General features: G+C 38.4%; 2 protein-coding genes across 2 annotated transcripts; one reads left to right on the top strand and one right to left on the bottom strand.

Annotated features, from left to right (window-relative positions):
* The first annotated feature begins 522 nt into the window (after nucleotides 1-522).
* On the top strand, nucleotides 523-16,484 carry LOC133523513 (U3 small nucleolar RNA-associated protein 4 homolog). The gene is made up of 11 exons (XM_061859157.1): nucleotides 523-718; nucleotides 803-1,182; nucleotides 6,371-6,558; nucleotides 7,145-7,332; nucleotides 7,814-7,969; nucleotides 8,214-8,541; nucleotides 9,448-9,634; nucleotides 10,205-10,428; nucleotides 11,190-11,372; nucleotides 12,480-12,566; nucleotides 16,301-16,484. Exons 1-11 carry the CDS (start codon nucleotides 618-620, stop codon nucleotides 16,421-16,423), a joined length of 2,145 nt encoding a protein of 714 aa, XP_061715141.1. The 5' UTR covers nucleotides 523-617; the 3' UTR covers nucleotides 16,424-16,484.
* LOC133523516 (uncharacterized) lies at nucleotides 16,480-23,214 on the bottom strand. Its single transcript, XM_061859160.1, has 5 exons — nucleotides 21,392-23,214; nucleotides 18,696-18,802; nucleotides 18,334-18,450; nucleotides 17,853-17,991; nucleotides 16,480-17,161 (listed from the first exon to the last, which is right to left on the bottom strand). The coding sequence occupies exons 1-5, from the start codon at nucleotides 21,460-21,462 to the stop codon at nucleotides 17,035-17,037; spliced, it is 561 nt and encodes a 186-aa protein (XP_061715144.1). The 5' UTR covers nucleotides 21,463-23,214; the 3' UTR covers nucleotides 16,480-17,034.

Below are 23,214 nucleotides of genomic sequence, written 5' to 3'. Positions count from 1 at the left end.
TTTTTTTTTTTTGTATATTGATATCATAATTATTTACAAATTACTTAAAAAATTTGAGAACCGCACTCTGTATATAGCACTAAAATAGTATAAGAAAGTATTTAATTTCAGTAGTATATTGATATAAATACTACCACAATGGTATGTTTTTAACATTGGCAACATGTGCGAGTGAGACACCACGCCCCACTTTTGCTATCTCAAGTGGACCGTTTTCTCTAGTCTGGTAAGAACAGCTTTCTGCCTCCGTGATAAGTTTAAATTTACTATAACAAAAAAAGTAAGAGTGTGCTCCATTTTATATCTCCATGGTAGAAGGTTTGTTCTGTTTTTGTACATCAACTTTGAAGCTAGTATTAGGAAAAAAACACATTTTTTACTTAATGTAAAGTTGTATTGAAAATATTTTAAAATAATTTACCAATATCTGTTAATATGTTTTTTTTTTACAAAATACCTATTGTAACAAGTTGGTAACATGTTTTACATATGCTACCATAGCTGTCAATGTCATTAATGTGTGATAACTGTCAGAATCATGCTCAATGCTCATCATTGTGAAAGCATGTGAATTTTTGTGTTGCGGTTATAAACAATAATTTCAGCCTAATATTATAATGGCGAGCCAGGTGCATAGGATCCGATTTTATAAACCAAAACCTGAACCAATAAGTTGTGTTTCTTTTAATAAAACCAAGAAACTACTTGCTCTTGCAAGGTAAGTTATTTTTTATTTTAAACAATCACTGCCATCCGCGTGTTTTTGCGAATGCTCTTTATTAATTGATTTTAAACATTTCAGAGTTGATGCATCTATTGAGCTATGGGATTTGAAGTTTACGCCTTATTTGGTCAAGTTTATTCCTGGCGTTGAAAATGGATCAATTGAAGCATTGTGTTGGGTGGAGAACCGGCTGTTATCAACGGGCTTGGTTGGCTCGCTAGTCGAGTGGGATTTGGAGAAACTAGTGGTTAAGAACTCAGTACTACTCACTGGTTATGCAGCATGGTGCCTCGATTTGAACGCTGCCAACACTATGGTGGCAGTGGGAACAGAGCAAGGGTATATCAATTTATTCAATGTAGAACATGGTGATATAGTTTACGCCAAGCTATTTGACAAGCAAGAGGGGAGGATAATGTGCTGTAAATTTGATAAAACTGGGAATTTTCTCATAACAGGTAATGTAAAATTTTCTCAAATATCTTATTCCTTTTAGTAGTTTCGGAGTCATTTGCTATGTAATATGTAATATTTGAAACATACTGTCTTAAATGCTTTCGCCTCATAAAACATAGAATTCTAAATATCTATATTTATTATTAATACCGTGATGTCAATATCTATTATTATTATTATTATTATTATTTTATTTGATACACTAGCAGCTCTTGGAGCTGATGCGTGTATATCGCAGCACTTGTGTTTATTTAGCACTTTTTAATGTTCTAAAATGTGTATCTAGTCTATTTTTGAAAGAGTTCACTGACGGTGCACTAACAACAGTTTCTGGTAGAGAGTTCCACACATTTACTACACGATTTGGCAAGAAGTGTTTCCTAGGGTTGCTAGCACATGGAGGTTTGACAAGTTTTTTAGAGTGTCCTCTTAACCTTACATTCTGGCTTGATATGTATAGGTCTTTAATATTTGGAACATTGTAGTGTCCAGACAAGACTTTGTATGTCTCAATAAGATCGCCTCGCTTCCTTCTGTCCTCCAATGTTGTAAGACCTAATTCCTGAAGCCGTTCTTCATATGGCTTGTCTTTCAGTGAAGCAACCATTTTAGTTGCTCTTCGCTGTACTTTTTCCAGCAAAGTGATGTCCTTTTTAAAGTAGGGGGACCATATCTGAAAAGCATACTCAAGTAAAGGACGGAGATACGACTTGTATATTCTAATAAATAGATCCTTAGTAATTACATGGAATGCTTTCCGGATCATATACAGCATAGAATTTGCTCTCTTGGTAATTTTGGTGATATGCGTGTCCCATTTTAAGTTATGTGAAATAGTGATGCCCAGGTCTCTTTGACTAGTTACTGCTTGTAGGGGAACAGAGTCAATGTGGTAATTTAGTTTTGGATTTGTTTTTCCTATATGTAGGACTGTGCACTTGTCAGCATTTAGTGATATGAGCCAGTCTTTAGTCCACTGAACTATGCGATCTAAATCACTTTGGATAATATTATGAGTTACCAATGGATTACCCATAACTTTGGTATCGTCAGCAAATATTGACAGTTCCGACTGTACGACACTCTTCAAATCCGTTATAAATATGCCAAACAGGATTGGTCCCAGCACTGATCCCTGAGGAACACCACTATAGACGTTGTGTTCATTTGATAGAGTTTCCCCTACTCTTACTTTAAATATCCTGTGGGTTAGAAAGTCCGATATCCATTCAAGGAGCTGACCACGAATCCCAAAGTGCTCCAATTTAGTAATTAGCCTTCGAATAGGTACGCGATCAAATGCCTTTTCGTAGTCTAAGTATATGACGTCCGTAGGCTGACGATTGTCCCAGTCCCGTGTCCACTTATCAAGACATACAAGAAGATTCGTCACTGTGGATCTTTTCGGTATGAAGCCATGCTGCTCATCGATAATTACATTCTCCTTACTTATAAAATTTCGCAATTCAGTGACTATAATTTTTTCCATAGTTTTGCAGACTATACTTGTGAGGCTGATTGGCCGATAGTTAGCAGCAACAAACTTATCACCTTTCTTGTATATGGGAGTGACATGGGCTTCCTTCCAGTCTCGAGGTAGGGTTCCATTCTTGAGGGATAAATTCATTATAAAAGTCAGCTCATCAACAAGCACGTTACTGCATTTTTTAAGAAAAACCGAGGGTAGAGTATCCGGCCCCATTGAGGTCGAGTCGCTAAATGTTGCTAGCGTTTTTGCCACGTTCTCAGGCGTGAAGCTTACTGATTCAATTGAATTTTCTACACGAGGCATCTGGACTTCCGGAATGTTCGTGTGTGCTGGTTCACAAACAAAGGATTTCTCAAATTGTTGAGCAAAAAGCTCGGCGACAACTTTCTGATCGTTCGTGATATTCCCCTTCTCATCTCTCAGTGAAGGAGGTACCGATACCTCAGAGGATAGCTGCTTTCGGATGTAACTATAAAACGATTTTGGACCACAGCTCACTACTCCTCTTTCAAATTCAGCTCTTAACTTTCTGACTAGTGTCACCAGTTTATTATTTTCAGTTCTATATGCTTTATATGATTTTTCACAGCCACTTGATTTATACTCTTTCCAAAGTTTTAATTTATTTTCAACCTTTTCTAGTACTTGCTTTGTAATCCATGGCTTATTTACATTTAACTTTTTATTTTTAGTTGACAATGGTACATGCTTCTCGATAGCAGTGTGTGATTTCGATCTAAATTTTTTCCATGCTTCGTCAATGTTAACCGTGTTTGTGTAATCTAATGTGTTTATTGAGATAGTGTTCATAATTTCCTGAAAATCAGCTTTAAAAAAGTTTCTTCTTACTTGTCGCGTACAGGTACTTCTATTTGATTTTAGCTCAATCTGTAATGTTGCTAGGAGTACTAGGTGGTCGCTTTTTCCTATATTAGGGTAGTATTCTACTTTAGTACAAAGGTTTTCTTCGTTGCACATAATTAGGTCAAGCAAAGATTCCTCGCTATTCCGCTTCCTTGTTATTTCGGTCACTAGTTGGTTTAAGTTACTGTTTACAAACATATCAAGAAAGTTAGCATGTAGTGTATTATACTTATCGGTATCAACGTCATCCAACGGCCACATGAGGTCAGGCAAATTAAAATCACCCATTATTATCAAGGGGTTGGGATCCATAGCAGCTTGATTAATTGTTTCAAATAATATTCTATCAGTCTCTTCAAACGTGTAATGTGTTGGGCGATATATTCCTGCAATTGTAATTGTATAACTTCCATATTTCAAGTTTAGCCACAATGCCTCGACCTGGGGATGAGAGTTATAAATCGGGTGCGGGATTACTTGTATAGGTCTGCCGTAAAGCGAATGAGATATGTATATAGCTACTCCTCCCCAGCCTGTTCCTTTAATTCTATCATGTCTGTATAGAGCGTATCCTTTAATATCTACCAAACTATCACCTATCGATGGTTTCAAGTGTGTTTCAGTAATGATGATACAAGTTGGTTTCAATCTGTTAACTTCTATAATAAGCAAATCTCGTTTAGCCGTTAGGGATGCCAAGTTCGTGTAAAAGAATGTAAATTCTAATATCCTAATATCATTAGTTATAACTTTTTTGAACTAATAATCTTTGGGGAATTGTTCACATATTTCAAAGTCAAGTCAGTTTCACCACTATCGATTCTGCGTTGTAACTCTTCACGCAACTTTTTCAAATAGTCCCGCTGATAGGGTGTTTGATCATTTTTGGCTGACACGTTACTCGGAAGCTTGCTGTTATTTTTCAAAACCTTAAGGGCAGCTTTCTTATTGGTGAAAATGACTTTGAGGGGGCGAGCCACGGCGTCAGCTCTGGGTTTGCCTAGCCGGATTACGGCCACCGGCACCTCTGCCTCCGGCACGCCTGACAGAGCTGCTTGGACCTGCGATAAATCATGTGCAACACGTACCTCCTTGTCCCGGGCAACGTCGCCGGTCTGCCGCGAACACTCACCAATGCCAAACATAATTACGTTCGCACTGCGTTTTTTCCTCTCTGCTAGCTCCGCTAAAATGCACTCCATGTTTGAACCTTCACTTTGTTTACTTTTCAGGGCCTCGATTTCAGTTTTCAGCTGGGCCACCATGTTCCTTAAAGCTGGCAACTGCCGGACTCCTAGTTCACACTCAGAACACAAATATTTAAGTGTCGGAGATTGTAGCACTACAACTCTCAACTCCGTAGCTAACAACCCACTACATTTAACACATATGAATCTTTCACAACCGTGACATTTAATTCTCGGGTTTTTCTCGTCCACTTTTGGTATTTCCTTGTCGCATTTAAGGCAAATCGGCATTTTGAACACAATTTGAGGTTAGATATTTAAAAATTGTCAATTAGTTATTTTAGAACGAAAATATTTGCGAGATAACACTTCCACTTCGTTATTGTATTACACTAAACACAATACTCCTAATATACTGCAACACAACAACACTTATCGTATTTAATTGTAATATTCTAAGAGATCGTTATTAAAACACAAGTGCACTTTCAAATGAGGGTAGACGAAAAAACCATATATATATTATATAGGAGGCTAGAAACCTAGGGCTCGTGATTGACAGCCAGTTGCGGTTCGAAAAACATGTGAGAGAGTTGGTCAAGTCATGCTTTTTTCACCTGAAGGTCTTATATCAAATTCGAAACCTCTTAAATAAGTGAGGAAGTACGTAAGATTCTATGCGAATCATTAGTTCTCTCCAAACTAAATTATGGAGACATAGTGTACGGGCCACGTCTACAAGAGAAAACGCGACGTCTTATACAGCGAGTTCAGAATGCCTGTTATCGTTTCTGTTATTCAGTCCCACCTAGGAGTCACATTACACCACATTTAAATAAAGCCTCAATACTTAATATGACGTTTCGCAGACACCTACACCTTGCAAGTCTTTTATTTGGTGTCCTGAATGACAAAAAACCGGAATATTTATACTCAAAAATACACATTTCCTCATTCCACAGACAACATGGTACTAGATCCACCAGGCGTTGTCTTTTAGAAACACATCCACACAAAACCGTCGCTTTTACGGGCTACTTCCGGGTATCTCGTAACCAAGTTCTGGAATAATATCCCTCCTCCATTAAGATGCCTTAAAGCAAAGCAATCGTTTAAGTCTCATTTTAAATGTACCTTATAAATAAACAAATTGCAGAAATACCGCACGGGTACTTGGTTGCAGATTACCGAATCTAGTCTGTATGTGTACAAACTCTTTATATTATTGTAGGCCATTTTATACTCGACATCTGATATAATAAGGTACTATTCACCCATACGCACCACACTTTTATATAATCCATACTACGACACTTATAATTATTTTATAGGCAAGCTACTAACTATTTACGTATATATATGTTTTTTTTTGTTACATCGTTAATCTGTTCGTGATCGAAAGAGTGGAGCGTATTACTGAGCCAGAACTCTTTTGTTTTGCTGCAAGGCACACAGCACACATTACCTTTTATTGATGCTTTTTGTTATTTATTTAATTTTTATTTTGCTGTTGCTATTGTTTGTATTATTTTTTATTTAGTTGTGTGTATTGTGGCAAGCGAATAAATGGTTTATCTATCTATTATGTATGCTTGCCTAGCTTGATGTAAATGGTAAGCCATAAATGCCATAATATGTTATGATTTTCAGGTTCTCTTAATTCCATTAGAGTATGGAACACAGAGACCGGTCACGCAATCACTAAAATTTCAGTGAGTGGCTCACAGAGAACTAATGATGTCATTATCTGGTCTCTAGCTGTTTTGTCTGAAAACATTATAGCATCTGGTGACAGTCTGGGCAGACTTACCTTCTGGGATAGTGCACTTGGTGATCAGGTATGTAAATCTTACCTATCCTATCCAATAGTATGACATGATATTATTATAGCACCTGTAATCCAGTATGTTTGACACCTTTTGTAATGGGGTTTGTTTGGATCAAATCCTACCAGAACTACCATTCAGATTTTTTGCAGACCTTCTCATGGCGTTTTTAAAGTAGACTAAATTTACTACAATACGAGACAAGAATGGTCTTTGTAAACCTAATAGTTTCTGAGATAAGTCCTAATGTATAAAGTTACTGTATTACTGCAATAATATCTTAAATAATGCATACAAAAACATATGCCACATTCTTATGACTTCACAAGTATGATTGTATCAGATATTATTTCACACTTTTTTGAACAAGATATTAGCGGTGCTATTAATTTGTTAAAGTTGTTAAAACATATGTTCAGTTGCAAACTTTGGAAACCTTGATATTTAATTAAATAATGCAGAATAAAATTTTTTGGGTTCCAAATTACCAATATAAAAAAAATAACTTGTCAATAATGATTTAGACTGATTAGCCTTGTAATGATTATAGCATTGTTATTCGGGTTTGTGCTCTATAACCTATTTACTATATTCTCAGATTGAATCATACCAAACACACAAAGCTGATATACTGGCGATTGCAGTGAGTGAGAATGAGGAGCAGATTTATTGCAGTGGAGTAGACCCCATGATCATGTCATACCAGAAGGTTGAGAAGAATTGCGGTGGAGAGGCCCTGCAATGGATGAAAAATGTTCAGCGGAACATACACATGCACGATGTTAGGTATGAGTTCAAAATTCAAATTTTCCATAGCAGTAGTCAAGGAATCAAACTAGTTGTAGGTATAACTTGAGTATAAATTTACATAGTGGTATGTTTTGTCCCATCTCTAATAAATGTCAAAAGGATGGCTCCATATTTTTGTTTTTTTATTTTATTTTTGGGTTTGAAACGGTTTGTATATGACAGAAAGCAAAAAAAATTGCATCTTTGTAGCTTACACAAGTAGAAAAATAACCGGAAGTAGAAACAACTGTTCAAGTGCAACTAGGGAAGAAATTAAAATTATTTTATGAAATATTTTTTGATTTGCTACTTTTAGTAGTCACACTACTATGTATAAATTATTCTCATATCATATATGTTGGTCACTTTTTTTTTTGTGTATGATATCTATTTCAGTTTAGAAGTGTTTACTTTTCGCTACAGGGACTACTTCATTTTCAGTAAAAGTTTTAAATTTAATATTTTCTTTTTTTTTCAGGGCTTTAGTAATGAATGAAGATACCTTAATTTCGGTTGGTAATGATGGGTACCTGTCTTTATCAAGGTTTCCTCCAAAATGGGTTAAGAGAGTACCTCCCATGATACCAGGACCTAGGTCATCACTTGCACTTCAGAAAAAACTATTACTCCTAAGGTATAAGAAAAATTTACACATATTTTATTTTTTTAAATTTAATTGAAATGATAGGATGAAATTACCTATGTTCTTTAGCGATAAGCCTGCCTGCTGTCTACCTCTACATTTAATCAATTGTTTATTTTCTTTTCTTGTATCTTTTTGCTGAGGTCTGCCTATAAAGAGTATTCTATCTACATAATGTACTACATGTATTCAATCACATTTCAGTTTATCTATTTTTAATACTTTTCTTTCCCAGGTACAGCAAACACTTAGAAGTTTGGAGATTAGGTTCTCCTGCAGTCGACCAACAAGGCCAATTGGTATTCTCGCATAACAATAAACAGGAAACTGTGGTAACTAATGGTGAAACCAAGCTGGAAGTAGATTCCACTGAGGCAATTAATAAAGCGATCCAGTTAGAAAACAGCAACAGGAGAACTTTGCGAATAGGGCAGAATCCAGTCAAGTTAGTAGCTATTCATGCTAAGAAGAAGAAAACTATAAGGTGCTGTGAAATATCCCCATCAGGCGAGATTATAGTTTATGGCACGGATAGTGACATAAGGATGTTGAAATTGGAATCTGTGAGTATCTTTTAATTCCAACACTAGTATTTATCGACACCATGTTTATATAAAGAAAACAAGGATATAGCCGATCTAACGGAAATAGAAATATGAAATAATTTACCAGGTTTAATAGTATGTGATCATTCAAGCCAGTAATAATCTTTTTTTTTCTAAGTTACCACGTTTTACGTGTTTGTTCGCTTGGCTAACTAGATACATAGTAGATATCGTACTTGTCCCTTCCCTGCGTACATTTCTAAAAAAAAGATAGAAAATAGTCCTTACTTTGCCAAGGACATTGAGATGCTCGAGAAAGTACAACGCAGTTTCACGAAACTGCCAAGGCAACTTAAAAACAAGCCATATGAATCTCACTACTCTAAAGCACCGCAGAGAACGTGGAGACCTAATAAAGACGTACAAAATACTATCTGGGCACTATGACCTTAAGGATTTCCAAGAGATGTTCAAGCGCAACAACAACAACCATCTGAGAGGTCATCATTTAAAGCTGCAAAGGCATAGGGCTCACAGTAACCCATACAAACACTTTTTCAGCAATCGAGTGGTGAGGGCTTGGAACAAACTCCCAGAAGATGTGGTTTCAGCACAAAATGTGAACCAGTTTAAAAATAAATTGGACAAGCATATTATATCTACTACTCGTTCATGATAACTATCTTTATGAATATTGGATACAGGTCATATCAGTTGTCAAACTGCCTGCCTGCTTATTAAATAAAATAAAATAAATAAATAGTATAATGACACAATGAATCCATGTTTCGTAAAAAAAATACGTAAGCTCGGTAGACATGATAAAAGTCCTTTCATGTTTGTGTAACCCTATTCTTATGCTAAAAATAACATCTTTATTGTAGTAAAGAAATACTTTAATATTTTCATTTTGTCTGCCAACAGGATGACGATGAGTCAAGCACATCTCTAACCAAATTGGTGATTACTGGCGTGACACTACCCTGCAACCGTATTGTATTCACGGAGGACTCTCGGAGCATGGTGATGCACGGCGAGGGCGCGCTGCAGGTGCTGCAGGTGGACCCCGACGCGGGCGCCACTGTCATACAGACCATTATGACTAACAAACGTGAGTTGGCCGATCCATTCAGGTGATAAATGGTTATCACCGATGTGACATTACCTAAATAACCTTGCAGCCGCATTGTGTTCGAGGAGCACTCTCGGAGCACGGTGGTGCCGTGGTGCACAGCGAGGGCGCGCTGCAGGTGGACCCCAGCGCGCGCGCCACTGTCATACAGACCATTAGGACTAACAGATTTGAGTCGGCCAATCCATTCTGGTGACAAATGGTTATCACCGGTGTTACACTACCTTGCAACCGCATTGTGTTCGCGGCGCACTCTCGGAGCATGGTGGTGCACAGGGAGGGCGCATTGCAGGCGCAGCAGGTGGACCCCGGCACGGGCGCCAGTGTCTTCGTTTCGTTAGGGTTCAAAAAGGCGCGTATATAACCTGGTGGTATGTACTGTATTTCAATCTCTGTCGCGCAAATAATGATAGAATTAAGACGATTTAAAGGCATGGTCACATGCTGTTCAAGAAGTTTGCCGGCACCTGTACATGTATCTTGTGGTGAAAGAGATGTTCTTTTTATTATAATCATTTTTGTACTGACAAAACCCCTTTCGATTTTCAGATTTGAAATCGGGTTCCATCTTACATCTGCTAATATCCAAAAAGACACCTTCAAAAAGGGTATACCTCGTCGCCGCGGACACAGAAGGCGCCATAGCTATGTGGAGTCACACAGGACAGAAGTGGGAGCATTACGCTACGCTGCCCACGTATAACTGCGTGCCGTCCGCCATTGCCTTCGACACGGATAAGGAGAGCTTGGTCATCACTTATGTGGATCAAAAGGTATACCTTTAAACTACAGTTTTAACCCAGTAGTTGTTTCGAATATCTTACAATTATTCGCTAGTAGAGGATTATCAAAGACGATTGATGAAGAATGTTGCAATTTATGCGTTTATTCAATGTCGATTTACAAATAAATAACAAGATCGCGGCATTTGACTCTTGTCCATATTAAGGTTTCTACTCTGAATGCCGCTATATGGGCTGCTAGTGCCACATACACAAATTATACTCTGATGGTTGCTTGATTTAATCATAACTTAACAGTTTATTGATACGAAACTACTAATTATAAAAGCGCGATATTATGAATGATAATGCTATTGAGGACACGCGTGATAGGTGCTAATGACCGTCCGTGCCGATCACTGGTCATCACTTATGAATGAAACCTGCAGCATTATTCAAGCAGTGCTAACACTAAAAGTATTATGCACGTTTTTAACTCGCGGATTAGTAAAGTAATATTTTTGTTTTCATTAATATTGATTTCCGCAAAGTAACGCCTGACTCTATTAAAATTGGTCATTGCTTATACCAAAAGTTTGTGTTTTAACGGATAGGTATGGACGACGGATAATTTATTGAAAGTTGAAAAAAGTAGGAATTAGACACATTCCTACGTACATCTCATATTTAAATCGTAGAGCCAATGGTCGCACTAGTAGCGATTTGGTGTATTTCACTCCAAGTTGTAATGCATTGCATCCCGGCTCTAGTCATTTCACGCGAATTTTAATTTAATTATCTTGTAATTACAGTTGCTGGAGTACAAACTCGCCGAGAAGAAATTCGAAGAGTGGCCGCGTTATGGGCTACCTGCGACGTGGTACGAACGGGAATCTGCCATCCAAAGTATAACGGCACATCCCGTAAGGAACGCGCTCGTTTTCCAAGACGAGACCTCGCTTTGGGTAATGGACAGACCGTCGAAGGACGCTGAGGTAGGTAGCTAATTATAATTGGAACTTTCTGGGGTGATTGTTTTGGGCTGCTAAACAATAGTACATTGTGTAACGAGGGGGGTAAGTGAAATTTTGGATATGAGGGTGGTAATTTCCGACAGCCGCAGGCTGGAGGGAATTAAAGACCCGAGTTTGCAATATTCTTACCCCCGGAGTTACACACAATGTTTTTCATCACACTTCCGAAGAAAAAAATTAAATTTTAAGCAAAATAATTCTTAAATACGGTGACATATCAAACATTCGTCCGCCATTTTGTAATTTCTTGACAGGGCATCGAAGGCACAGACCTATTCGGCATTCAGCCACGATTGAAAATAATGTAAAAATATTTTAAACGGCTGTTAAATTAATCAAATCAAATTATTTTAAACATACTTAAACAAAAATATTACATTTTAAACGTCAGTATTTTAAAAGTAAAACTCATTTATCCTACTTGGTTTGTATGAATAAGTGACATAATTAAAGAACAGCTATAATTCCCTAGGGAGTTATAGCTTTTTTTTTCACAATCCATAACTCCCGCGGGAACGAAATAGGCCTTTGTCCTTCAGCACACCTGCATGAAATAAGATCTTTTTCGAGCAAGTGTGATGAAAAAATATTGTTTTTATTATGCAGCGGTCACTACTGATTTTGACTGAATGGGAACAAGCTTAAAAAGCAATTTCACCATCCTATTTATATGGTTCAAATTCATATACACACACAAATACAGGTCATACATCGTGTTGTCATCTCCGAAAAAAAATTACTTAAATGTGGGCGGCCGATCATTCTACATCACCCAAACGTGTAAGACATTGAAAATTTCGTGGCCAAATGATAATATTTGTCATGAAATGATCAATTCTACATAAGTACAAGCTATAAGAAAAAAATATTCGAAGAGTGATCGCCCTAACACTTAACATAGAACGGATATCTCGCATCAAACATACATACTGCAAACACGTGCCAGTAAATGCCTTTAATTTTAATTATCTCTTTGAATGTATGGATGGTTGGAATGAAGTTATATTTGACACACTAACCTGATAGTGGATGAAATTCTTTTTTTAATTCAAAACGCAATTTTTTCAGACGTGTCACCTTGCCGGGCCTGAAGCGAAAAAAGATCGCAAAGAGAAGAAAGTACAGAAGGCGGCGCTAAAAGTTATTCCAATCAAGGTAAGTACCTACTAACAAGACATTTTATCGTTACATTAGGTATCATATCACAAATAAAAGGGGTTACAAGAATTTTTCGATAGGTGCCGCTATTTTATTTCAAATAGGTGCAAACAAGAATAAGTCCGCTTTATGGTAACAGTAGCCTAAGGATCCTTGCTACTCTAGGTGTGTCACAGACCTTTTAAACCTGTGCACTTCTTTCCTATTTCGAAGAATCTATAGAATTCCATAGTGTAGCCTGTTGAGTAAATTCTACATTCCATGTTCATATTCGCCGTAATCAAATACAAACGTAATCCGCCACAGGCTCCGTCAAAACACAAATCCGCACAAACATCGTCACAAAGTTATTCTAAATTAATACTAAAACAACCCATAATTTCTGCAACAAGTTTCGTCAAAAACATCTATAAAGTATTGCTCATTCCCACCCTGCATCAAGCTCGGCCCGAAAGTTCCCATTATGCCGCAGCATTCCCACGCTGTATGGCGATGGAAACTTGATGGCCCCACTTTATACATTTTTCTCCAATATCCTCGGAAATGTTCATCTTATTGTAGCAAAAATAGTACGGGAACTTCTTCGTTATGGTCAAACACAAATTAAAAAAAATTTAAACCATTATTGTCGTGTTTTAGCGGACGGGAAGTTATTACTGTATTGTTTTTTACTTTTTAAAAACATATATTATAATCACTAAGAAAAACGCAAACAGCCAATTAATATATAGCCGCGGGCTGCGTCTACACGACGCAATCAGCATCATTTCAGGCTATTGGATACTGGATAGTATCGTGATCGTGCGAATACTACTTAATAAAATCAAAAAGCGGCCAAGTGCGAGTCGGACTCGCCCATGAAGGGTTCCGTACCATTTATGACGTATTAAAAAAACTACTTACTAGATCTGGTTCAAACCAATTTTCGTTGGAAGTTTGCATGGTAATGTATATCATATATATTTTTTTTAGATTTTTCATTCCGTTATTTTAGAAGTTACAGGGGGGGGGGGGGGGGGGACACACTTTTTTTCACTTTGGAAGTGTCTCTCGCGCAAACTATTCAGTTTAGAAAAAAATGATATTAGAAACCTAAATATCATTTTTGAAGACCTATCCATAGATACCCCACACGTATGGGTCTGATGAAAAAAGATTTTTTGAGTTTCAGTTCTAAGTATGGGGAACCCCCAAAATTTATTGTTTTTTTTTCTATTTTTGTGTAAACATCTTAATGCGGTTCATAGAATACATCTACTTACCAAGTTTGAACAGTATAGCTCTTATAGTTTCGGAAAAAAGTGGCTGTGACATAATCGGACAGACAGACGGACATGACGAATCTATAAGGGTTCCGTTTTTTGCCATTTGGCTACGGAACCCTAAAAATTATATAACTTTTAGGGCCTCCGCTAGCTGATGCGGATTATCCGGAACGGACGCCCCGTCTAATAAGAAATTGTATGAACAGCGCTAACTGGCGCGGGCGCGTGCGACGGATCTGGCTTGGGAGCAGGACCCGCGAGCGTGCGCACGCGGCGGGCGTCCGCGTCAGCTAGCGAAGGCCCTTATACTTTTTTAAGGATCGCATGCGTGCAAATACAGCTTTATATTGAATGAGGGAATTATTTTTATGTGAAGGTTCGATTTGAGTGCTGGTTGATGCTGTAGCCGACGTGTCCGTCCACTACAACATCGTTTAGCATGTAGATATAGAATAGCTTATTAATAATTAGAAATAGAAATAGTTTTATAACTAGAAAATAGAATACGTAAATCCATTTTCGTAGCAACGTAATAAAATAACAGTTAGTTCTCGTAAGCCGGACCCCGTAAGGTTGCACTATGTTATTGTATAACCTGAAACCGTTACGGTCGACTATTGTTCAATGTTCACTCATTAAGTTCCGTAACGTTATTGTATTATATTTGTTTATTAGGGTTCACCTCCGCAGAATTTCGGCAGAGTCAAAGAAGTATTGTCCATTTTATTGTGTATAATTAAGCGTAGTTTTAGTTGCGTGGGAAACTTTCGGTACCGTTACACCGTTATCAGGAGATAGTAATGTTACCTCAAAAGGACCAAGGATACGGTTATACGCGTCATTTCTCTCGCACGCACTCGTTCGGCAAACGTCAACCTCCTGAGTATCGTTACGCTAGTAGAGCAAAATAGTGTTGCCTCTAGTCTAGTAAGCTTTCACGAATAAAATAATCTTCGACGATCAAGATCTATCTTTAAGGAGTATTTCCCTCGATACCAAAACACGCATTACCTAAAGTGGTGACCCCGACGTGATAAGGAAAATGAGCCCAAACCCAGACAAAGGCAACGGAGTCAACATGAACAGCGAAAGCAGCAATCAAGTCGTCAATGCAGACAACAACGCAGCTAACCCGCTCATTCAACAACAGCCTGAACCCGCACCTGCATCGGCCAGCACAGTCAGCGCACCGCTGAAGATACCTGATTTTTGGCGTGACTCGCCGCGCATCTGGTTTGCCAGCTTCGAGCATGCTACGAGGGACTTAAACAGAAGCGACAGTCAGCTTGCGAGCATGGTAATAGCTCAGTTAGACAAGCAAGATGTCCAGCAAATAACAGACATCCTATTCAACCCTCCTAAAACTGAGTACTACAAGGCCGTAAAGGAGCGTCTCATTGCTGTTTACGAAGAGTCTGACAGCCGGCAAGTGAAAAAGCTCCTATCCCAAATGGAGCTCGGCGAGCAAAAGCCCAGTCAGTTGCTAAGGCGAATGCGTGAGCTGGCCAGGAATAAGTTTAATGACAACATGCTAAAAATCATATGGACGAACTCACTGCCAACTTTAGGTAATGCGTGTTTTGGTATCGAGGGAAATACTCCTTAAAGATAGATCTTGATCGTCGAAGATTATTTTATTCGTGAAAGCTTACTAGACTAGAGGCAACACTATTTTGCTCTACTAGCGTAACGATACTCAGGAGGTTGACGTTTGCCGAACGAGTGCGTGCGAGAGAAATGACGCGTATAACCGTATCCTTGGTCCTTTTGAGGTAACATTACTATCTCCTGATAACGGTGTAACGGTACCGAAAGTTTCCCACGCAACTAAAACTACGCTTAATTATACACAATAAAATGGACAATACTTCTTTGACTCTGCCGAAATTCTGCGGAGGTGAACCCTAATAAACAAATATAATACAATAACGTTACGGAACTTAATGAGTGAACATTGAACAATAGTCGACCGTAACGGTTTCAGGTTATACAATAACATAGTGCAACCTTACGGGGTCCGGCTTACGAGAACTAACTGTTATTTTATTACGTTGCTACGAAAATGGATTTACGTATTCTATTTTCTAGTTATAAAACTATTTCTATTTCTAATTATTAATAAGCTATTCTATATCTACATGCTAAACGATGTTGTAGTGGACGGACACGTCGGCTACAATGCTTTAATTATGATTATTTTGCCTGATTTCCTGGCATGTTTGGAGAAAAGCACTATATATGCCTCGGCAGGAACAGCAATTCGTGGATTTGTCTTCTTTGTCGGACTCCGCTTCGCGTCGTCCTCATCCACTTGAATCGAAACTCATCCACGAATTGCCCTTTCCCGGCCTCTGCAATAATGTATTATTAAATGTTCCTATACGTTCCCACTTGTCGCTAATGTGTATTCAGCAAACCTTTCAGTGGCAATCAAAATGTCCGAATAAAATACGGTTTTTGTTTTAGTACCTCGCCGGTTTCCACTGGGTGGCCGATTCAGAAGCGGTGACGATAGAGGTGCTGCCCGAGAGCATCGTCGCGCAGCTCCCGGCCACGGCCGTTAAGACGAGGAACTTCAACGTCGGCTGAGTTGCTTCATGTTAGTACGCACTTTTTTAAGGACAATATGAAATAAAAATCAGATATCTAATGTATTTTTTATTACTATCGGTTCATTGCCATTTGACCCCTATTTCACTATTTAACTCAATTCCCTTTAAACGGATCAAGTGCTTTAGAGTTTTTGCATTATTGAGGCGTAAAAGGAAAACTTAAACTGACATGGACATTCATATCAATAAATAAATATTCATTAAATTGTCATTATGTACTATGATATGAAATACAATTTGCAAATATGTACCTAGTTTATTTCGGAAGCAGCTATTGTAAATCTACTAGGAAATTCCAGCCATTATATTATAATTGTATTTTATTTGTTACCCAAATAAATATTTTCATTTCATTGAATAAAGGGCACACTACTATATCTTATTGTTAGTAGAAAATAACATCTGTGGTTCTCAAATGATTTTTACATATATAACAGAATAAAATCGACATGTAAAACACACCATTTATCCAATGCAACGCCCGGTTTCTAAGCATTGTCAGGAGTACGACTAGCTGTAGATACTATTTTCTCGCGCAAGAAATTGCGATGCAGATAACCTGTGCAAAAGCACAGACCTATAGAGGTCCTACAGTTTGGCTAAGCAGTCGGCGAGCGGGTCCACACAGACAGTCCGCGGGCGCGCCCACAGCTCGTCCGTCACCTCGCAGCGCGCCGCGGGCAGCTTGTACGATATCGGGTCCCCTACGTCGATCCTGCAACATCACATCATGCTTTACTTGTAGCACAATAAGCAATACAAAAGTCAGAAATGATAGTCTAAGTCCGACTGTCGTACTTCACTCGTGAAACTCTCCCAACAAAACGATAAGCATACGTGACATCACGGTCACCAAGAGCCCACCTTGAAGTATGAAAAACATTAAAATTGCGATTTGTCGGTAAAATATTGCGTTTATGTGTATATTTGCTAAACAATATTTTTTGGATAAAATGTAAGGAATCTAATGGTACCCCTACTTTATTCCTTTTTGGAAAAAAAACTTAAAATTTTGAAACTTTCAGGTCCTATATTTTTATATCATTTCCAACTGGGACTGATATACGTAACGACGTTTTATAAAACAGCATACTAGAAACATTCAACTTTCTCGCTGCATATCTAGTGGCAAAGTATGCTGTGTAGCAGAAGCGGCACACGCGGGCCCCGCGTACTCAATCCAGCTTGAACCGAGGGCCCGCGTCATAAAAAGCCTTAAGCCCCACGCGAGTTTACTCCGTCAATTGGACATTATATGGTGACCCTGCTAGCCTCGTCATGTTATTATATTACATTGCCTTATAGTTTTCGTTGGCATATGTCATGCGTGACATGCGTCGCTTGAGCTGCTCAAGCACTGAGCGTTACTACGCCTGCCAATCGCAGCAGTAGACGGTATACTGTACCCCAGGAATATGATGGTCTGCTTGTACGGGTCGTAGATCTGGCCGGGCGGCAGCGGCGGCCGCGTGGGGTAGTCGCGCGCCGTGCGCACCAGGCGCCCGTAGCGCTCCAGCGGGCACTGCGCGCGCCGGCCCACCATCCCTGCCGATATACTATATTAGGTAAGTACAACTTAACATACACACAATACATACGTAACTAAGTGATAGAAAAATGATAACTCAATGAAGATGATAATTTCATTCCACTAAATTAGGGAAGAAGGATGGCCGGTGACTACGCTACCTGAGCTAGCTAGGTAGACTACCGTCACATATTTTTTATAATAATTTTGCGTTTAACGTGGGACACTGGCACTGCAGTCTGTGCAGTTTGGTACGACTCTACTATAGCGGTTTAATTTAATAATTCATTGAACGGATTCTGACTCGGTAATCCTCCATCATGTTCATTCAACGGTCTAAATGATTTGGAGGTGCTCACCTGAGGAAGTTGGAGGCAAGGGGGCCGGTGACGGGTCCACCTGCACAGGATACTGTTGCGGCTCAGCCTGGCAGTTCATCGATCGAACTCCCGCGCGATATTCCTCCATTGACATACCTATACAAGGATAAATGCGCAACTAATTAGTCAATTGTATGTTATATGTATAGCCTGACATCCAAAAAAGACGGCACTATCGTGTAGGTACGCTGTGATTAAATAATTCCTCGTAGTTATATTTTCTTTAAGAAAAGATTTGCCATAGGTCACGTTAATGATGCGATGCATAAAGGCGCGCCCGACTCCTAATCCTAATACAAAATAAGCTGTTACCAAAGAAGGCGATAGTATCGTAAGTATACCTAATTTAAGCGCTTCTTCCTCTTGCATTTCCCGGAGCTGGGTGTAGAACGACCATTTCTGCTTCCATTGTCGCGCTGCATGTCTCTCCTTGCGTGTTAAAGATGAACTATAAAACAATATGTTTCTGATTAGCGATATTAATTAGTTCCCTGGGCCATGGGATAACAGTTACATAGATTGTTAGTTAATATCGTCTTTAGTTGTCATAAAACTAATAATTACTACTACAACTTCATAGCCATAGGGAACCGTAGTAGTACCAAAACTTGATATTTGTTTATTTTTTAATAAATTAGTGAGTTTTGGTTTTCACCTGACGATATGGTGTAATAGATACTTATTACTTGATCAGTGGATAGATTCAGTAAACCAAGAAAAGAAATGATCTTAAAATTACCAAAACAAAAAATACTTTCTTCTTGTTTGATGCGATTATAGTTATTTGTTTTACAAGGGGACAAAGTTGTTTTTAACCGCTCGTGCTAATATTGATACCCGAGCAAGCGAAAGAATCCAAAAATTGAATCACGAGCGTAGCGAGTGGCTTGAGAATTGGAATCTTGAGCATTGTGAGGGTTGCAAGGCACGAGGGTTAAACAAACTATTAAATAAACACAAAAATTTTCACCACACCAACGCGAGAAAAATACTTTTTTTTTATACTACGACGGTGGCAAACAAGCATACGGCCCGCCTGATGGTAAGCAGTCTCCGTAGCCTATATACGCGTGCAACTCCAGAGGAGTTACATGCGCGTTGCCGAGCCTAAACCCGCCCCCCCCTCGTTGACTACTACTAACTAAGAAATACCAAAAACAAATCAAACCAAATCAAATCCAAATGAACGTATTTAATAAAACATATATCATTCAAACACTTCATTTAAAAGTCAATTCTAACATAGCTAACATAAGGAAACAACTCAAAATTTGCACCTGATTACTTTGCCCCACATGTGGATAAAATGCAACTTTCTCATTAGTTTTTGAACTATCAAGAGGACCTTTACCAATTGGTGTGGTGAAATAGTTATTTGTGCAATAAGAGAGGTAAGTTGGTTTTTCTTGCGAGGGACTCAAAAACACGAGATGTAAAATAAATTTGTTCTCGTGTGACACGTATAACTTTTCACCTCAGTAGTGAGAAGTAAGTAAGTAATCATTTATTGCATACCATGGTATAATACAAGTTGTTACAAGTGATAAAAGAGTTCACATGGCACCCCGGTGGGGTATGGCAATTTCCTTAAAACTATATTTACACAAGGCTACTTATATCTAAAATATGATTTTTCTTAACTAATTTGTGTAACAATTGTGAAGCTACCACTATTAAAGGTAAAAAAAGAAGAACGTATTAAAGGTAAAAAAAATATTAAAGGTAAAAGTTCACATGGCAACCCGGTGGGGTATGGCAATTTTCTTAAAACTATATTTACATAAGGCTACTTGCCTATATCTAAAATATGATTTTTCTTAACGAATTTGTGTAACAATTGTGAAGCTACCACTATTAAAGGTAAAAAAAGAAGAACATATTAAAGGTAAAAAAAATTCAACATCTTGATGTTGTTAACTTGTTAACCCTATTTATTAAGATTCATGAATGAAAGGCATCATGATTATGACGAAAGCTTCTAGAAATATTCCTGTATTCATGGCCTTCACTAAATCATAAAGTTACTTTGTCTCACTCCCTGAAGTGACGAAAGTAAGCTTGTTCGAGCTGCTGAGGTGAAAAATTCAGTATCATAACCGTTGTCACAGACTTTTACTCACCCAAACGGACGGCAGGATAAATCAAAAATGGACAGCCCTGTAAGCAGTACCGAGCTACTAACGATGGCGATATACACGCGGGTGCTCGGATCCTGCACTATTGCCCTGTCTAGATGGCTTCGTCGAATGACTGTATGGTTTTATAGACTGATTTGGGCCTGATTGTCCAAACAACGATTGACAAAACACTTGTCGGATTGTTAATTACTGTTCTAGAATAGGGCTTGTGCACAAATCACGCGAGGTTCGATAGGGGGGGAGGGGAGGTCACGAAAAAATCACGACAGATCACGTTGGGGGAGCGGGGTATAAGAAAACCACACGTAAATTTTTCTATGGTGATAGAAAGTAAGAACAAATATCTGCCACATAATTTTTCTCGGTTTTGTTAAAAATAAATCTTCACTTGGCACTTCAAAATAGCCAGTCTAAACAAGATTTACTCTATACAATACCTACTACTGTCAAAAAAGTAGCCAAAATAACCTCGCGTGATTTGTGCACAAGCCCATATTGGTCGAAGTTTGCTACGGTTGCTTTTTGTGTACTTTGGCCGAAACCAGCGTAATGGTCATCGAATAAATATTTTTATTGACCAAACTGGTCTTGATTTTAACCTCGGACAGAATCTCAAAGTTATATGAACAAAACAAGGAACAAACTCTATTATTTGTTTGACCAATGTAACCTTGTTTACACTAGATATAACTAAACCTTAGTCACTTTGTTTTTATCAACTTGTGTATCGCAAATGTTGGGAAATTTCCCCCGGACTGCATGTAGATTATAAATATTCAATAGTACTTTTTCGACACGCAAGGGGCTACACATACCAATGCTTTAATTTAAGAAGAAAGCTCTCGGACAAAACGTTCAACAAAACAATGAAATGTAGTACTTATAGTTACAAGACTTACAGGATTCCCTGCGCTTTCACTGGATCTATAGAAGGCTCGCGGCGGCCGGGCGCAGGTGCGGAATTATCCATTTATTTGCTGCTAAACTTTTACACTAACATTTATCTCCGCTGACGTTGAATCGTTTGCAGAGGGTATCAGAGGGCCTACCGCGAAAATCGAAAATTGAAATCTTGGTACTCTCCTCTCTATTACTCTTGCATATTCGAGCGCAAGATAACGAAGTTTTGTTTTTCACGGCAGACCCTCTGTTGCTTAGTGCTTGCAATCGATCAAGCGGTAGGTAGTTAACAGGAAGTGTGTATTAAGTTAGAGCATTTTGCAGACTTCTGCAAAATGGCATGTTCGTTTTTTTTAATTGTTACCCTAAGTCTGAGAACTTGATACCAACTCTGTGTTTGCATTGAAGTTTGCCTCAATTTGGATTTCTAAGGCATGATCGAAGCCATATGCATATGCAATGCTACCTATTGTATTTTAAATGTTGCTGTAGATAGGTACCTTGTTCTTGTCTGCCGCTAAAGTAGATCGTTAACCAAGGTATGAAAGGCACTAATTTCTGTCGAGGTAGTTTGAATAGTCCGAGACTGAATTGGTGTCTTTCAACAGAATTAAACACTTTAATTTTCATTTCGAATACGACGAAAGTAAAAAATACATGTGTTTTAAAAAAACATGACTAAGTATAAACATACATTACTTCATCAGGGTACTTTCAATTATTCGTTATTTATATAAAAGGGGAGTTAAATGTTAGAATGGAAATTGTCCAACAAATCCATTTACAACCAAATTGTAATTGGGTGAATCAACTTTTTTTGTTTTGTTATCCTGTCCCGTTGTCCAAGGGACAACAGTGGCATAGTTTGTTTGAAGAGACGTTGTATGCCGTTCTATTAACATGCTTAGTAGGGGGCCCATTATGGACATTGGTTATAACGACCACAAAAACGCAAGTTTGATACATTTAAGTACCATAAAATTAGTATTTCAATGAACTTTTGTCCCCTGGACAACTAATCGTAACCATGGCAACGAGTGACGCTAAAAACGTTGATTCTCCCAATTGCTTATCATAAAAAAAAAACAAAAAAAAACGTACTTTGAATGTCAAATGCTCCAGTGCCGAAACGTATAGGAAATTTTCTGCACACTTAATAGAACAATAGTGACCCAATTTCAGAGCATAAGAAATTAAAAATACCTAATCCTGAATGGAAGACGGTCACGTGTTTTGAAACGCAAACTGTTTTCGCTCAAAACAAAACGCGCCTAAAAGGTTTTTGCTAATTAAATGAAAACGATTCATTCATGTCTCAATTTAGAAACTAATTTGAACGAAGAGCCTAATAATAGTGCGTTATCTTAAGCAAGACGCTAGTGGATTTCCAATTTACGTTGTCCTAGGTTTGTCCCTTTCATCCATTGTTATGCGACCGCCTTGCTTGAGACCTACTTAAGTTTTCGAGACCTTTGTAATAAGTCCGTTAAGCAACCTCGAATAATTTTATACAGTACGATGCGGCCCTCACAAAGGGGCAATAGGGCGTACGTCTAGACTAGACGCAGCGGAGGGCAACGGAAGGGCAGACGGCCTGCACTGCGCAACCGATGCCTGCGTTGGTAACTCTCATCGAGGCCAATTCAAACTTAAATTGTGACATTTAAAGACGAAAGACGTCTGCCCCGAAACCCCCTTTCCATTCAAACGTGATCCTCATTTTCCTCTCTGGATGTTAACACTATTTGAAAATATCTTGACTCTTGACACAATTTGACGTAGGTATATCAACCACAGCTACAGAGCTGTAGTGCACAATCCT

This window comes from Cydia pomonella, chromosome 12 (assembly GCF_033807575.1).
Source record: "Cydia pomonella isolate Wapato2018A chromosome 12, ilCydPomo1, whole genome shotgun sequence".
Classification (NCBI taxonomy): domain Eukaryota; kingdom Metazoa; phylum Arthropoda; class Insecta; order Lepidoptera; family Tortricidae; genus Cydia; species Cydia pomonella.
Note: the sequence above shows the minus strand (reverse complement) of the source record. Positions and strands in the feature narration are given on the sequence as shown.